The sequence below is a fragment of the Alligator sinensis genome, unplaced genomic scaffold (assembly GCF_000455745.1).
Source record: "Alligator sinensis unplaced genomic scaffold, ASM45574v1 scaffold550_1, whole genome shotgun sequence".
In the NCBI taxonomy this organism is placed as follows: Eukaryota; Metazoa; Chordata; order Crocodylia; family Alligatoridae; genus Alligator; species Alligator sinensis.
The window spans coordinates 1,074,063-1,092,865 of NW_005841980.1; the positions used below are offsets into that span (position 1 = coordinate 1,074,063).

General features: G+C 46.8%; 1 protein-coding gene across 1 annotated transcript in view; it reads right to left on the reverse strand.

Moving 5' to 3' along the window:
• The window catches only part of GALNT10 (polypeptide N-acetylgalactosaminyltransferase 10), a 52,315-nt gene that overhangs the window by 19,624 nt on the left and 13,888 nt on the right, over positions 1-18,803 (reverse strand). Inside the window, exons 5-7 of the mRNA XM_006021172.3 lie at positions 5,516-5,701; positions 3,216-3,399; positions 2,325-2,442 (exon numbers count right to left, since the gene is read on the reverse strand). Of these exons, the coding sequence (XP_006021234.2) occupies positions 2,325-2,442; positions 3,216-3,399; positions 5,516-5,701 (488 nt within the window). The remainder of the gene's footprint in view (positions 1-2,324; positions 2,443-3,215; positions 3,400-5,515; positions 5,702-18,803) is intronic.

The following is an 18,803-nucleotide window of genomic DNA, read 5'->3' on the forward strand; positions in this document are numbered from 1 at the left end:
TGCAGGGAATTGCATTACGACACAATTTCTTTACACATAACACGGAGCGGATAAATGGGTCCGACTGTAATGGCATCTCCAAGGGAGGATTTATTCTTCCTCCTCCCAACCGAGCGAGGACAAGAAACCTCCAATATGGCTTTATTACTTTGCCTTCTGTAAAGAATAGGAGAAAAAAGCGTTGTTTGTTGCGCGGTAATTGCCCAATGAATGCAGCTCGATCGGTCTCTGAACGCCATCGAGTCGCTCCGATTTGGTGAAAGAAACAAACAAGACAGGACTGTTCGCTGGGGGAGGGACTCTGGCTGCTTCCACCAGAGACTGTGCATTGTCTGTCTAATTGCCCCCACCATCTGTTGGACCCATGCTGAGGCCATCTAGTTCATTTCGGTGGCACCCCGGACCATACGACTGAGAAACCCTAATGGTGTCTCTAAAAGGGAACTGCAAATTAAACCCCCTGAAAAGCAGAATTAAGCAGATTTCTTTGCTGAATTCCTCCCAGGCTCAGGGCGGGGCAGGGACGAGGATGACGTTCAGCACAGAAGTCAGCTTGCACGAAGCAGTGGAGTTGGTGAACCCTCAAACTACAGCGTGTTTCGACTGGCTCAGTCTCTCAACAAGTAACCGAACCTCCCCTAAGCCAGGTGAACAGTCAAAGTCATCATACGCTACTCTACCTTCCAGTTCCTGGGGGTTTCTGCAAGCCGAGTTAGTGGTCACCATCTAGTTCCTAGCAGACAGGCACCAAATCAATCGCTCCGAATTGTCTAAACTGGTCTCGCTTTTCTACATCAGGACAGAGACCAGCAGCTGGGTAAGTACAGCAGTGCCTGCATGCTGGGCCTTGTCCAGGTGACAAAAAGGATTGCACTCTTTGGGGTATGTATGTCCACATTGCACAGGGCAGGATACTGCAGACACACCAGGGCTAGCTCAGGTTACGGGAGCATGCTTCTTGGGTAGGATTTTCCCCAGTGGGGCTCTGTACTAACACGGCGAGGAGGCTCCTGGTACCCGAGATCAGTTGGCATCTGGAACTCCTACAGGAGTTAAATATACCGTTGCACTGGGTATTGCATTTAAAAGCTGCAAGATTCGCAACTAGCAAGACAGCGTGGACATCTACTGTTGCATTGGGTATTGTACTTAAAAACTAAGAGAGCAATAAACTGCCATGCTTCAGGATAAGAACTGGCCCCCAAGGTGAGCAGCATAGAAGAAATTCCCCTTGCTGTCGCGTGTCTCGTGCTTCCTGCCAGGGTCCAGGTACTGGCCTCAGCGAAGGACTGGTTTCATCCAGGGCGGCAGTTCCCAACTCTTACAGGAGCTCCAGAGCCAGGACAAAATGCACCAAAGCAAAGCATCCCAACATGCACAGTGAGAGGAGGGGAGGGTTTCTACACACCCAAGGCTGACAAAGCATGCAAGATGTAGGGCATTGCAGCAGCATCGATAATAGCAGGTTTCCTGAGATCTGGGAGCATCTGGGTGTTTAGCAGTCAGTCACTTCTAGGCCAGGAATAGCTCCTTTGTACGATGATAACTGTGCCCTGTCAGAGCTGCTCTCAGAAATTTGGGAATTGCCCCCCTGGATGAAACAAGTTCCCACTGAGGCCAGTACCTGGACTCTGGCAGCGGCCAGACGCAGAAAGCACGAGACACGGGACAGCAAGGGGAATTTCTTCTGTGCTGCTCACCCCAGGGCCAGTTTCTATCCTGAAGCATGGCAGTTTACTGCTCTCTTAGCTTTTAAATACAATGCCCAATGCAATGGTATATGATCACACTGTCTTGCAGGAATTCCAATAAACTCGTGGCTTTGTGACATCCAGTGGCAGCGGGTTCCAGTTTGATGGGGTTGTGTACATGTTACTTTACCCATGAGCTTTTGCATGTTGGGTTTAATGAATGTCCCTCTGTTCTTGGGCTGCATCTCCATTTACCTCTTCTTATACCCATTTTAAATACTCTCTTCCTTCCCTTGCTAATCCATGGTCAGACAGCCTCACTAACTGGTGTTATGACCAGCCCCCTCTGTAAATGCTGCTCCTAGCTCAGACCCTGGCGGTGCCCCTGGCATTTGTTCTGTTCACTATAAATTGACTAGATCAATAATGCTTCTTTGTTTTAAACATCCTTTTATTACTGTGCCGGTTCTCTTGCACATTATTCCTTCACCCCCCCGCCCCGCCCCTTCAAACATCCTTTCGTTACATCCACACATGCAAGCTCACGAGATAATTTGTGCTCCGTGCCTCAGAGCCTTTCTTTTCAAGATCTTTTCAAAGCAAAAAAGTAGTTTCCAGAGAAATGTGGCTCACCTTAAAGGATATTTCATACTGTTCTCCTCCCCATATCTCCAGACCTGCATCATACCCTCCCAGCTCCCAGAACCACTTTCTATCGACTGCAAACAGTCCTCCGGCCATTACAGGAGACCTGGAGGAAAAACCAGACTCCGCATTACAAACATTAAAAGACACAGAGCCCCCGCTCGACATCATTAACAAGGAAAAAAAGATCCCATCAATATTTCTTGCCTCCCGCTCCTGCCAACCAAGGAGCTAAGCTCCCTTTGGAGTGACTAAAAGCCACTACTCGGGCCGCGTGGTTCACTCTCGAGTGACACAAAGCCTGCCCTTACCGACAGGGACTCAGGTTACAGATCCCCTGCAAGAGGCCACAAATCAAACCCGGGTCCCATGGCGGGATTGCCTTTGGGTGCAGAAGTTTGATAAGATGCTGCTGTCCTTTAATGCCGGCAGCAGGGCGATTTGTTAGAAAAATGATTTCTGCAATGCACTGTAATCATCACAATCCCTCTAATTAGCATTCTGCCCCCGTTTTTTTTTTTGAACCAGGGAACAACATACTTTACTAACTGCAGCGTGTTTGCTGTTTTTGGCACAGCGTTGGGGGTGCTAACGTGTCTTTGAAGGATCCTGGTAGTAATTGACTGTATGCATTACGACTTTAATGAAATATTAACTTCTGCAGAGATTAGGTCTGCAAAAAAAACAGCCGGAAAAAGGAGAGTGTTCACAGCCACTGGCCTGATTGAAGCCTATTACCTAACAACATAAGTAACTGAGAGAGACAAAGGGTACCTGACTGCCAACTCGCGACTCCCAGAAGACTGAGGTGTAAGCCAACCCTGTAACAGGGCACCTTTTGTTAGCCAGCTATGACCACGCTGCATTTCAACGACTTACTCGAAAGGGTCACTGGGATCGGGTTTCTGTAACTCGGGTGGAATAGGGATCCGCTTGTAATACATCTCCCAGTCAAATGCCCCCCGCATCGCATCGCCCGCTTGGGTCTCGTAGCCAAAGTGGTCGTGGTCAATCACGTCGATCATCGGGCACACGATCGTCTTGCGGTTCCGGGCGATGCGGTCTGAGGGAAAAGAAAAAAAATCGACAAGACTGTTAGGAGAGCTCCTACCAGGAGCTCCCCTTCACCGCTAATTAGAAAATATTACATTTACGGCTTTAGGTTGGCTCCTCTTAATACATCTTCATGAACCATGGAAGCTGCCTCAATCAGCATGGAGGACTGCTTCATTTTACTGTATTTCTATTGTTCCCCCCAACTGCAGGTGGGCAGTTTGGTGAATATAACAGTCTAGTACGGGCTAGAGCTAGGTGCCATGAGACGCCCGACACACCTCCGCTTTGATCTGGGATATTGCTGGTTCCCAGGAGGCTCCTGCTTCTCTTGGGCAGAGGCACCACCTTGCACCAACTTACCTGGCGTTTCATGCATTTGACATCCCTGAAGCATTTAAGTCATGCCGACTCTACAGAAATATCAGGCGCTAATACTACAGCAAGTGTCACTAAGGTAGCAGAGAGAGAAAAAACCCAAACCTCTCTCAAACCCACCCGCTGATCCAGTGCTGCTTCACGTGGCATGGTACGTACAGAGTGACTTGCACGTACTCAGTCCGTTGTCCCTGTTTTGCCATGAGACCTGGATGGGAACCCTGCTCGCACTGGTCCAAAGCTACCGCGACAGCACACTGTGCCACTTCACCCCAATCACCTTTCCAGTGCCGTGCTTGAATTGGGCAGGAAGCAATTCAGACTAATGGCATAACGAATCTTAGCAGCATCTAGAAATACAGCTGTGCCTCCCCCTCAACCTCTTCTTTCGGCTGAACAGTGCAAGACAGGACTCATTTCTGCCTAAACATCTGGAACTTCTTAAACACTGTTTTTCTTAGCTAGATGTTGCCTTAACTAGGGGTTGGCTTGTTTAAGAGCTGAAGCAGCAGATAATATATTTTAGACTCCATTGCACTTTTGCAACAAAAGCCCTTTTTTATATAAATATAAATAAAATTTAAACGGCATTTCGGCTAATTTTGTTCCCATTCCCTGGGGTGCAGGAAACTGCAAATATTTTATGCTGTGCAGAATTAATACTCAATGCAAACCTGACAGGCTGTGAAAGCAGCAGCATTACCATTTGAGAATCCAGCTGACAAGTCTTCAACTACGTTTTTCTCTCCATGTGCCTACTATTGCTGTGTTTTACTAGACCGCTAAAATTCCCACCTCAAGGGTGGTTGCATTTTAATGGCACAAGTCACTTGCAGCAGGGTTGTGAAGCGCGTGGATTAAAAATGATGTCGAAAACCAACCGCCGTGCAACCTGAAGTTGACTGGATGTTGGAATCAGGCAACTGGCTTTGTGGGCCCAGTCCTAGGAGGATCTCCAGCACCAGTCCTGGCATGGTTCACGCAGAGAAAGGAGATTAAGTGGCATCATCCCGCTCAAGTTGATTGCTGTGCTAAACTAGGCAGCAATTTGGCATGAGTAGGAGCCTCTTTTCAAGGAAGTCCCAGGATCAGCGAAGTAAATGGGCGGCAGGTCAGAACTAAGATGTGCAGGAAACGGGCAGAGGACGTCCTTTGTTTAACAAGTTACGTGCAAAAGGAGTTCTCCTTATGGAGACTGAACACACAGGTTCAGGGCATACGTTCCACCTCTTTGTGCTGCCCGCCCCCCAAATATTTCCCACGTGCCTGCAGGCTATGAAGATACTTTAAACGTATTTCCCCATAAACAGAGTTGAGTGCTTTTCAAAACAAAAAAAAAAAGAGAAACACCAGATCCACTTTGCGCCCAGCCACCAATTCCTCTCCCCAAGCTACAGAGTGACCACTTAAATGGCCTGTTTTTCCAAGAAACTATCAATTATGCAAGATTTCTCTTACAGGGGAGACAGGCAAACACGATCTCTGCTTTTAATTCAACAAAACCAATTTAGGAGGCTATTGGGAGCTTTATGACTTGCACGGAGAAATGCACCGCGCTGGAGGCTACAAGGTGCTGACCGTTCTCCTTGGGTTTTCTTTAGAAAGCCAGGTTTCTGGCTAGTCATTTATTGCCTTCTTCGGATGCTTCTGAAAGAAAAGGGCAGAGACCTGGACAAACAGCAAACCCAACTCTGACGTCTATCAGGCCGACGAGCAACTCAGGACAACATTTCAAGTCGCTTCCTTACCTAGCAGAGGTGGTAGCCAGTTGACGTTGGCCTCGCAGTGAGAGTCCAAGAAGGTGATAACGTCTCCGATTGCCACAGAGGCACCCAGCATTCGCGTTCTTATTAATCCTTCTCTCTTCTTGGTTCGGAGGATCCTCACGCTTGGAAACTGGGCCATATAATCCTCCAGGCGCTTCTTGAGATGTTCTGTGGGTAAAAGAACTGAAAATTCAAGGTGGCAGCAACTGCGCCTTTAAAACGTCTTTAGTCCCTCCCCATGCCTAAAGGCCATTTTTTGGGATACAGTACAGAGCACCTTTTAACTATTGCTTTAACAGGAAAGAGCTCCTAAGCAAGGCAGAAGGGGAACAACAGCATGTATTTCAGCCCACAAAGTTGAAAGTTCACTTGCGATCTGGACTTTTGGAGATGGACGTGAGAACAAGGTAAGTAGTGACTCGATCCTCTAGAACAGCTTAGAGAAAGCCAAAAACCTCACGGGATTAGTTTTCCTCGAATCTTGTCAAGTGCCCAACGTTCACGATCGCTTCTGCACAAGTAGAAAGTGAACCCCTCTCTCCCCCGCCAAGCCCTCCTCTTCTACAAACCGGCAAGAGAAAGGGATGTGGTTAAGTGTGGGCAAGGCACTCGGATGCTCTAGTGCCCGGGGTCGTACAAGCAACTCCAGATGCAGGTATGGGGAGAGGCATTTTCTGGGATGCAGGGAAATCCTCGTGCCACTGCGCACGCTCCTGGCCAGCCCTCAGCTGGGGTATCACGGGCCGTTCTGGTCAATCACCTTCCAGAAACATGAATTCAAAACCAGCCCAGGGGCAGAGAAAGACTACAGGAGCAGTTCTCAACCTTCCTGGACTCAAGACACCCCTCCATCATCTGTGAGCTGAGTGGCACCCAGAGTCCAACACAAATTTAGTGATTACAGATTTATCTGTCCTCTTTGCAGAGGGGCTGGGGGGGATCATTCAGGCAGGGACAAGCCTGAGACTGCATTTATCTATTTAGCTTTATCTGCGTATCTCCTCCTAGATCCTAGCACTCTTCAAAGGATCTGGTGGCACCCCGGGGTGTCCCATCACCCTGCCCGAGAACCACCGGGCTACAGAGATGGACGGCTTCTTGCAGGGAAACTAAACAGGCTTGGCTTGCTCGGCCTAGCAAAAATGAAAAGCAAAGAGGGGATGTGATTGCTATCTATAAATACATCATGGCAGTAAGCCCCAGGGGGAGAAGAGAGCTACTTACACTGAAGGACAAAGTTGGCAGAAGAACAAATGGGTATGAACTGGCCAGGAATAAATTTGGGCTGGAAATGAGGTTTTGGCTGATTAGAAAGGTCTGGAACGACTTCCCGAGGGGAGCTGCGGGTACAACTGCTAGTTCGACGGTGAAAGGGATCATCCGACGTGGCCGCCCGCGACTGCAGGGCGCTGGACCGGAGCCAGAGGGGTCACATCGACTCTCTCTCGGGAGAGAGATGTGTGTACGTTAGCTCCTACCAAGCACTCGGGAGAGGCTTTTATTCCTCCTCTGAGCCCTGGCGTCTTATTTTGGGCAAGCACAGGCAATCATGGGAGCTAATACATACCTTGCATTTCAGCTCTGATGCTGCCATCATCTTCAGTTAGTGCAAACCCTCTTGAGTATTCAGCCCTTAAAGTACTCCTGGTAGCAAAGTACCCCCCCAACCAAAACCTCCTTTTTGGGGCCTGATTTAACACCTCTGGTAGCTTTTCATGGGACCAAGCTCATTTTCATGCTTGTCTGACATAGCTGTACAGCCGGAGCAATTAAAATATATGCACAGGTTGGGTGCCTCAGTAAAACCTTTACTGCTTCATACTTTCTAGCAAAGACTAATTCTTTCTCCTTGCTCTTTTCAAGTCACTTCTGAATAGATCCTCTGCAGCAAGCAGGACTTAATTTTCTCTAATTGAGTGGCTAAATCTTTCAAAAAAGGGACTCTGAGACCAGACAAGATATTTATAGTATAATAGTCCTCATGCAGCACTGAACAGGCAGTAACTGGTTGGTTTTGTTTGCTTTAAATGATTAGCAAAAGAAAAAAAAAACCAACAACTTTTCGTTATAGCACAGACTGATGCGACTACGTTGAGAAAGCAAGCAAAAATCCCCCAGCCCCACTCTACGTTAAGAAAGAAAGCAAAATCCCCAAAGCCAGCCAAACCCACGCTCAAGCTATAAACTCTGCTTGGTCCCAGCTGCCCCGTGCACAGACCAAAGCAACCATCACTGACAGAGCTGACACCAATTTATATAATAATAAAAAGAGGAATGTAAGAGCTATAGGTCTTGACCCTCCCTATACTGACTCATAGGGATCACTGCATTTGCTTCATTACAGGCCCATGGTCATTACTGCATCCCACGAGCTGGACATAAAACGTTAACGAGTCTCAGCAGATCGGTTGGAGCTTCCCAGGAATGCAAGTGTTGAGGGGCCATGAAACCACCTCTCCTTCTCTATGAGAGGATGAAGGAACAGGCCAAATATCTCATGCTAAAAAGCTCTGGTCCTCTTGCTTCTTCCCCGCACGTAATGCCACGCTTTGTACGTGCTGGTGTTTGACGCCTTGCAGGCGCGCTCCACATCGGGACAGGTGCACCAAGGGCGACACAGGCAGCCAGACTAAAGGACACGCACTTCCAGCAGTGCCTACCTGCAAGGGGTCAGTACAAACAGCCACGTTACTCCGACTCTCTTGATGATGCTGGTGGTGACAGCAAGTGGGAGAGCCGAAGAGAAACAGCCGAGGCCTTGCCACGGCTCTGGATGCAGCGTGAAGGCTGCTTTACAAGTAACTATTGCCAGAGATGCGTGGATGATTAGCAGTCATTAATGAAGAGATGAGAATGAAGGGTTCACTCTGCTAGCACAAGACAAAAGGGTGTTGGAGGGGCAGAATTTTTTCCAAGATCCTGTTTTCGCCAAGGCACCAGCAATTTTGCCCCCTAGGTCCTGGTACAGCAGCATCCCAGGGTCGGGTTTTTCAGGGGCGTTATAGTCGGGATAAGCAGCAACGAGCACTTCCTTCCTCCTTATCAAATTGCTCCTATGGAGCAAGATTGCTCCCTAAATGCATCCGGGGGCAATGCAGCAGGTGATGTTATAGGCAGTATTGTCTGCAGAGGTAAGTGAACTTTTAAACAGCCTTCTACTGCTGGCTGTCTGGATAAGGGCCGATTCGAGGAAAAAAGCCCCGTTTAAGATGCTCTCTCTTTGTATTTACTGTCCTCAGCATGTAGCTGGACCTCCCACCTCATTGTTTTGCTTCTAACCATCAAACCGAGTAAATAAAAGAGCAGCTTGGAGCTACAAAAATCATTAGACTGGTCTTTTCTTTGCGAGTCAGAGTCCCTTGGAAAGGTAAAACGTGCAAGAATTCTCCCCCAACAACCAGGACGGATTTACAGCTACCCACAACGGCTCAAGGCTGCCTGGCTGCTAGCACTGCATCGTGCATGGCCAAGTAATGCAAAGCCACACAAGCTAGGGCGATCCTTAACCTGTTGCAGTCGATAGGAGAGGCTCTGAAAAATTAGGAGCCACGGGCCTTCCCGCCCAGGTGGTGCCCGCGCACGGGATGCGGCGCTCCGTCCTCTGCCGAGTGCGAGAGGCAATTCCCCGCGGCTCCATCCAGCCACTACACGATATTTCACTAAACACTAATCCTAAATTTGTGATGAAAGGCAGGAGGAGCTAGCAAGGTGCTCCTGCATGCTTTCCTCTGCTAAAGAAAGGTGACAGCACTTATTAGGCAGTCCTACACCAAACTGAGCTGCTGCTTTGAAAGGGAAAGAACAAAAGGAAACCACGCCCGAGCTGCCGTTTCTCTCACCCCCTCCTCCATCTTCCATCTCTAGCAACATCATTATGACAGCATTTTCAAATTTTTGTTTTTTAAGAAGAAGCCTCAAACAAACACGTTTTTATAAGTCGGCATTAACCGCTACAAAATTTTATGGGGCTTTAAAAAAAATATATTATGGCACCTTGTCAGACTGAGTGATTTTTATTACAAGGGCAATTTTCTTTAATGAAAGTTGTTAGGTAAACTGGATGAATTCCAGCGGCTGCACACAGCGCGCAGAGTAATACAGCCATATAAACGAGTGTAAGATTATCTGTAGATTAAAAAAAATAGGCTGGTAGCAGGCTGACAGGCTTTGTAATAAATATGATATACAATTTATATATTAACATGACTAGTCAGGACTACTTAAATCATTTGTTTGCTTGATTTTGAGCTGTAAATAAAGCTTCGCCCAGAGGAGGAACAGCAGCTCCAATAAAAAGGACTGCTTTCAAATTTCACCCGCTGAAAATCGGGCACAAGAAAGAGGTCTTCTGCTGGCTCAGGTCCGTGTGCATCCTTCATCCCTTCCCTTTCCTGGAAGCACAGCATCCCGGTGCAAGAGCTGCTTCCAAGTGGCACGAGGCTTATTGCAGCACGGACAGCCTTCCCGGGCTGGCCATGACTCCGCTCCACTCGCCGAGCTTGTGGTCAGGATATTGCATCCTTACCCAGTCAAGTGGTGCCTGGCTGTCAGGAGGAGAAAGGGTATTTTGTAATCTAAGTCGCTCTTCAAAGGCCCGACGGGTTCCAGATTCGATGGGTCTTCTTCTCCCAATTTCACTGAAAGAAGAAAATCAGCTCAGTTGGCAAGTAAGGAGAATAAACGCTATTTGTCCTCGTTGCCAACCGTGCCGAGTCGGCATCCGACAGTCGATCTGGGTCCACGTTCCACGTCATGCCGCCACGCAGGATAATGGAGCTATTGCCCTTGCTGACTCCCATGCAAGCCCAGGGGTGGGTCGATAGCTTGTTTTTGCTGCGATGGGAGTTTCTGAGTAAGTTGGTTTCTCACAAAGGAGCCAGAGAAAGAGAGGGTGCAATCCTTCACCTTACAACATGGTTTTAAGCGGCAGTTCTGCCACTGCTTTGACTCAGAAACAGATATTCCCCTCACATGGGCTGCTTTGGAGGTACCAAAGGATTATCTCCATTTTGGGCTCTGCGTGGTTCCAAGCAGCTTGGCAGACCAGAGCAGACCGCTACGTGAAGCTTCGCCAGGTCATCTCACCACAGGCCAGGAGCTGGAGATAGTTGGTATGAAATATCAAACGAATATATGCTCAGAAACAGCACTGAATGATATCAGGTGCATGCCCTTCCTACACCCGCACGTCCCTCGGACGGCAACGCAGAATACGCACGCTGTACTTTACAGGAGAGCTGCGGACACGCCACCTGCGGCTGCTGCTATTAGCTTAAGGGGCCTTGAAAAATTAAGCCGTGTCAGGCCTGATGAATACTTGAGATGCTTCAAGGAAGAGGCCTGCGCTTCAGAGAGAAGGTGCTATTCTTCACTGAGGTACAAGGGCTGGGGAAGATGCATCACAAGGGAGATATAAGCACAGGATGCATCTCAGCTAACAGGTACGCCTCCCCAGAGCAGAGAGGCTGGGAAATGGGGGATGCACTTTTGTGGTTAACAGACACCAGAAGGGCTGAGGTGCCATAAAGCATCATCAACTCTTGCTGGTTTTGTGTTTCAGAGGAAGAGAGCTAAGTGCTCTGTGCAATTCCCCATCACTCAGCTTTTGACCATTAACCTTACACCCCTAATAGCTCCCACTACTGGCTCGTGCATTCGTCCCACTGCACTTGGACAATCATCTTCACAATGGATGCATTCAGCGGTGCAAACACTTGAAGTCTAGCCAGGAAAACACCACCTGCTGAGGAGGGACACATGCAAAACAGCTAAATGGCAGTGCTTTGGCTGCTGTGAGCTCCAAGGCCAGGTGTGCACAGCCCCTCAAATCGCTTTGCTTCCTGCCAAGTGGAGTGGAAACGCAGGGCAAAGTATTAACACCGACAAGAGCCTTGATCTCGTCTCAGACGCAACTCCGTCCTTGTGCACGTCAGCTGAAAACGTTAGGTATACTGGATTTTTACAGCCGGAGAATGGGAGAAGTTACCTCGCCACCTTTTTAGAGCCAGGAGGAAGTTTATTTTCAGGCATTCAATTTGACCTGCAAGGTTCACGCAGCAGAAAGCACGGGCTGCGTTCTTCATCCGCTGGAGCCTCCACCTTCCATTCCTCGAATTCATCTGCCATATACAAATTTACATGCCCCCAAGCACTTTGCATTCAGAAAATGCTGTCCTGAAAGAGGAAGCGGGCCAACATCTCCTTGATAATGGCCAGCTTCTTGCATCCCGGAGCAACGTATCATTTCCGATGTGTGTGGAACCAGCGAAGAGCGGGCTGTCGAAGCACTATCAAGAGAGACTGCCAAGCTGTGCTTTTACAGGTTCAGAAAACTGCTTCTGCACGCAGCTGAATAGCATCAAGGGGACACGGGGGCTGAAACAGGACTGATACGGGTCCCGTTTTGTGCTCTGAGCCTCCGTCACCGGCCAGCAGTGCCAACTCAAGCCAAAGCAGAAAGCTGCATTTTTTCCAGGGGTTGCTTTGGCCAAACCTAAAATGCAACTGCCTGCTTTTCATTTGCTTTCCCATTATACCTCCCAAGTTTGCCCCTTTGCTCCCAAACACATACTTTTAAGATCACAAATGGTTTCATTTATTCAGGTACTTGGTTGGGCCGAAGGTGCTGTTCAACAATCGAAGGTTGAATTTCTCCCCTTCCTGAATCTAACCACACATCTACAAGACAAGAGCTCCCTGAAATAAAAAGCATTTTATCACTGAAATTAACTTCTCTCCCCTGTTTTGGCAAAGATGAGTAATCCTTTTAAACACGGAAACGTGCTCTTATCCAAACAGACGGCAGCTACGCCACTCTTCATTTTCTTTCAGTGTTTTCATGCTCCATGCCGTTGGTGGGAAGGATAATAAATTGGTTTAATAATCACCAGGCTAACACCATTTCCAATAATAGCAGGTGATCAAGCTGCTCATAACCTTTCCCATTTTTCCTTCAGCCTTCCACGCCACGTTGCTCCGGGATGCAAGAAGCTGGCCATTATCAAGGAGATGTTGTCCCTCTTCTGCTTTCAGGACAGCATTTTCTGAATGCAAAGTGCTTGGGGGCATGTAAATTTGTATATGGCAGATGAATTTGAGTAATGGAAGGTGGAGGCTCCCGCGGATGAAGAACGCAGCCCGTGCTTTCTGCTGCGTGAACCTTGCAGGTCAAATCTTCATAGAAACCACGCGTGCTCACCTGGATGGGGTGAAATAATGACACCTGCTTCTCTGAAGGGGTTCCTACCGCAGAACCGCATGCATGAAAGTCGAGCCCTCCACGGGATTTGCAATCCCAGCTAACATGGGGCAGGTCACAGAGGAGTTTCAGCAGCTTCAGGAGCCCTTGACTTCCATGCCCCGTCCGCAGCACAGGAGGGTGGGTCTGGAGAAAGACGGCCAAAAAACCTTTACACGCGTCGACCAAGGAGCTTGTTGGCATCACCACTCCCTGGTTGATTTGTACTAAGATTAAACCAGACAAGACATTTCTGAAGATCTTCACATTTGCTTCATCTCCTTCCAGCCAAGGTTGGCACGCTTTAGAGCCCTACTGAGGAGAAACAAAGCCCTTCCTTTAACAAGAGGCACAAGTCTTGAAGATCAGGATTCAGATGCCTGCGAAACGAGATGCATCTCTTCCACATCCAGTTCTGGTTATCTTCGAACAAAATGAACCCTGGTTGGATAGTGCATGAATGCACCTAGGTGCTATACAAAGCTGTAGATGGGCACACAGTATGGAAGGGCATACCCATGTCGCTCCTTCAGTAGATGCCTTTTATCTCTTCCTTGCATACACACTCCCATGGGAGTTTCCTCCTCTCTCTCGGGAGGAAATTATATATCTACTTATCCTTCCTCTGTTTGAGTTTTCACACTGAAACCAACAGATCATGAAAAGGTGAAGTCCAATTACGTTGGCTCCATCCGTTCGTAGCTTCTGTAAGCATCGACTCTAATCACCATGTCGTAGTACCATGAAGGGAAAACACATAACACCGCTAACTTATTCTGGAGTTAAAATTCTCATTAGTTAACAAGCACTCTTCATTTCCCTTCCTGTTTTTATTAAATATACATCAAGATTGAAGTATACAATTAAAAGCTGCTTCAGATCAAATGGAGTCAGTAGAAAAAGATGACCTTTATGCGTGGTTAAGCAGTCTTATTTTTTTACTGATTGCTTTTAGCATTCAAAAGAACACTCTCTGTTGCCATAAAAATGAGACGGGTCCTGTTTTCAGGTTGAGAAAGGTGTTTGATATGTCAGAGTACAGCACACAGGTCACCCAATGCTCAGGACTTGTACAGCTGTGACCTGGTCCTGCTCAGAGCCCTTGAATTGGCATTTATGTCCAGTGACCCCTCAACCCTTTCCAAACAGTTGTTCCTGATTAGCCAGTTCCTTAATGAGAGGGAACGTGTGCATTCCCATTCAATGCCAACATCTCTTTCCCGCACCTAAACACTTTGCGACCACGTAATGCTGATGCTTTGATGCATTAAAATAGTCTGAGCCATGACTTGATGCCCATGGTATCCATGCTTGGTGCCTTCAACACTTCTGCAACTGGGTTAGAAGAATGAGAGATCAAGCTATACCACGTCTGAAGAGATGAACCACCCTTATTTTGCATTAACATCTACATTTTTGCACCTATTAGAAATGAACACCAAATACTGGAAGATTGAATATTTGATAGTGTATCAAGGACGTCAGAAAAAAACCCCTCAGATTTGCCGGTGTTGTAGCTGGGTGCTTAGAGAGCTAGACCTGATTTTCACATGATTCAGACAGACTCAGGAACAGATCAGAAACCCAGGGAGAAAGGTCCGGCCTGTTGCGATGGCGGAGCTGGTACAAATGGGCATTTCACGAGAACAGCTGGTCCTAGCCAGGGCTACCTGCTCTTTCACCATTAAAAAAGAAAGTTAACTGAGCCTTGAACTCGTAGAGTAACAGCACAAGGCCAAGATGGGCAGGGAGGGATGTGGGGGAGTCAACTGAAGATCTATGGATGAAGTATTAAGACATTTAAAGTATTAGGAGTATGTCGCAAGTTGTTCAAGATTTTGGGGATTAGAAATCTTAGAAAGTTGCATAAGCTTTCTGCAAAAGGCAGTCCTTACTGATTCAAGTGGTGCAACTGTTCGCTTTTACCACCTCTATTCAGCATTTCTTAGCAAAAGGGATTGGACCGTATCCAAAACAGTACAGCAATGGGAAATTAAAAACCAGCACATACGTTTAATGAAAAGAAAAAAAATCTATTCAGGGCGTCAACCTTGAGACAGGATAACTTTACTTGGAAGTAACTCCAACATGCAATTTAGGGCCAAAATTTAAACCTGCCTGTGCTCTGATGCGGCAACAGATTTTAAACGCTTCTTTTCATATTTAAGCAACACAGGAAGATCCATGAGCAATAGTGGATTTACAGTGATTTTTGCTCTATAGCTACAACACAGTCTCAAATTAGCCAAAGCCTGGTTACAGGAACAGGAATTATTAGAGTATGCTAACTTAATTAATATCCACAAATGTGAAGAAAACAAAGCAAAGCCATGTTTGGCTTGTGCTCCATATGTTAGAAACAGAAAACACTATTTGGCAAATAGAAAGATACCCAATCTGGTAGGAGAAAAGAAAAAAAAAAACACCCCTCAGTCAAACATCTGACATGTTACTGCAAACACTGCCGTGTCAAAAGCAGGATTTTATAGCTTTGGAAAAGACTTGACAATTTTCTTCAAAAACAGATTTTTTTCCTTTACCACCCCTTCTTAACTCATTTTTGGAAAACAAAGATAGCTAGTAGAAGAGGAAGCTGCAGATGTCCAAGCCACTTACATATGCAAGATGGGTCTTTCATTTGCTAAGTGCACTCAGTCCTGAAGTGCGTCTTGGGTTGAAGCAACCCGCGCTGATACCAGAACCAGAACGCCTGGAAACTAAACTAAATTAAATAAAAATTGCCTGGTCAACTACCATATTTGCTTGAACTGCGTGGTATAAGGCCAGGGGTCTGAGAGGGTTTGCAGGAAGCTATTAAGTTTGACTTATTCCCAGGTGTGGTTTCTTCTTTTTTTTAAACCTGTTCTGGCCTGTGTTTTCCAGCTTGTCCCGTGGGAGACCACACGAGCACCACACGTAGTGCATTTGGGAACAGGACAGCAACCTGAACCAGATTATGCAATGATTTTGTAGCAGCTATGAGCAGAGCAAGTTGGGACTTTTTTCACAGATCTGTCCAAGCGTCACTCTGGTTCCAACAGTCTCGATGCAAAGATTTTTAATTACAGAAAATTTGGGGGTTGAAACAAGTTGGCTTTGAAATTTAAACAAATTTGCTATTAGGCAAAAGTTTCTAGAGCCAAGATTTGCAATGCTGATTAGAAGAGCTTTACTGTTCCTGCCATTTCCAACCGGCTCATAGGAAGGGGAGCCCGTCTCCGTCCCGACTCTACCTACAAGCAAGCTTTGTGATGGGGACAAGGACCAACGGAGCCGACACCAACCAACTTCAAGGGCTCCACTGCAGAGTACGGCTGCTTCTATCAAAATCCCTGCGTTACAATTCATGCTTTACCAAGGCTGCCAGTAATGCCTGTTTAGAAAACACACTATGATTAATCGATAATAGACATCACACATATAAAATATAACTGAGGGTGCTTGCATCACATTTCTAATTAACTACTACAAAGAAACTGCTGCAAAGCATGAAAGTACTGATTTGAACTGCAGCTGGCAGTTATGCCGCTATCTTATTTCTAGCAGACGAGGACACTTACTTCAAGGTGAGGTGAATAAATTAAAGATGTTTTGCTACAATCCACCACTAATGGAAGCTACATCCATAGCAGTGTTCACAGCAGCAAACAACGTCGTTAGCTGATGTTTAATAAGCTGTAACAAGAATGAAAAACCTGCTTCCAAACAATCTCGCTTAGTTAGCCAGACATCCTTCCAATGGCATGGTAATTAGCTTAGAAGGACATCGTTTGACTGTAATAAACTGGGACCCTTTTTATCCACCCCCATAGCTCCCCTCTCCCAAAGAGTCTTCCAGCAGTGGGCAAATGATCTTCCACTAATTAATTGTACGAACTAAAAAGTAAACTGCTGGTAATCATAAAACGCACATACCTGGCTTTGCAACACGCTTGCTAGGAAACATACTGGGGGCTCTCTCAACGCCCACACCTCCTTTCACATGCCTGGGAACCCAGACAATATTTTTAATGCTCTCTGGCTATTTATGAGATTTTAAATGCTCCAATTCTCATTTCAATGACTTTCTATCAAGGCACATGCACATTTGGGCGCAGAAATAATACTAACCATCTTCTAGGTTGGAAGAGTTCACATAAAGAATGAGGCAATATTACGCCAAGATGAAACATCTGTCAAATGAGATCATATTGCTACAGCGGATTTTGGATCCAGTGCCAGATCGACTGGTTATTAACAGGAATCTAAAGTCACATCTATAAAATAGCAGTCAGAGGGAAGAGAGAGGGAGAATAAATTGGTTAGACCATCTCTGCAAGGCAAAGCAAGCATCCTCGCTGGACCGTTAGCTAACGTAGCTGGGACACCCCAGGATGCCAGACGTGCTTAGTTCACAAATTTTACTACCGCGCCAATAAATGATCTGCTGCCTCTTTGCAATGCTGCTGCAATGTAGAGAAGTACCGCTGCTTCGAGATGGTGGGTAACATTTCCAAAAAGTGCTCAGGTGATTTATGGGCCCGAGGCTCATTAGACTTGCAGCAACGATCCCTTTTGAAGATGGGACTTAGGCTCCACAACTAAACTTACCCTTGAATTAGCCATCTCCACACCGGTAAAAACGTTTTCTTACACAAACGGCTAATGCATTCAGCACCTTCCTCCTAAAGCTTTTAAGGGCTTGCAGTGTTCGAATACGACTTCAGATCACTGCAGCTCTGATCATCAACTCTGGCGCTAATACTTTGCTCCCACCTACAAAACCAGCTGCACGACGAGGGCAATAGCAGAATCCCTCTGGTTGTCCTCTACGGCCCCAGCTGCAACGCATCATTCATGTCCTCCAACCCCTCCTGGCAATGATGGCCGTCTCAAGGTAGTCATAAGGAACAAAGCTGAGACAGATGCCCCCTTCCTTGAAAGGCATCTCTCAAAAACAGGTGAGTAAACTCCGATTCTCACTGAAGTAGCAGACCTTGCAATGCAAGCTGGACCGAACAACATGGATTATAACGTCCGAAGCTCATTCACCGGCAGCTCGACTGAGGTGCTATACGCCGTCACCTGCTCACAGTGCTCCTCTGCTGTCTACATTGGGCAGACGGGGCGATCGCCACGTGAAAGAGTGAATGGGCATCAATCTGACGTCCAGTCTAGCAAGACACACAAGGCTGTGGCAGAACACTTTAACTTCCTGGACTTTCCATCGCTGACCTCCGATTTATACGGCAAAACTTTAAAAGCAAACCCAACTATGAAACTGCAAAACAAGGAGCCATCCACAGACTGGACTGTGTTAGGTGGGGTCTGAACCAGGACTACCGATTCTTATCCCATTACCCAGATTAGCTTTTGGGAAACCTTTGTTCCTACGGGTTTATTACTTGTTTGCCTCTCCCCATCCTGCCCCGTCTTTCCACCCCATTTTTCTATTCAAATCACACTCTACTTGATGCGCTGCTCTGTGCGAGTCCCTTCACAGCATCTGATGAAGCGAGCTCAGGCTCATGAAAGCTTAGGCTATATGTCTCCAATTTAATTAGTCTATAAAGTGCATCTCTTCCCTGCCTTCTGCCTGACTTCAGACTAACGCGATTAACTACCTCTCACACCCGCTGTCAGATCTCAGTACAAGGTACTGAGCCCAGAAACAGGCAATGGGAGGCTGGTGGTTTGACACAAAAATATTAGCAAGAATATGTTCTACAATAGCAAAGAAATCCACTCCAATAAAAGACAAGCCTAGGAATGTCCGATTTGGTCATATTTCCAGTTTCCTTCAATATCCGAAAGCGTCAATCAAGCGCGGCACGCAGAAGACAAGGGCACACGTCTCTTTAAAATGTATCCAGGAGCCTTCCTAGGAGTCAAAATAAATTTGAAGGAGTCTAGAACTACTTCCCAAGGGAAGACAACTGCTTTCCTTCTTTGACTTTTAATTTACAAAAAAGAAAAGAAAAGGAAATTGATCTTTTGACAGGTCCTTAGAGAAAGCAACCTGGGAGTAGTAACTGAGAGTTTTGTTCCTAGGCA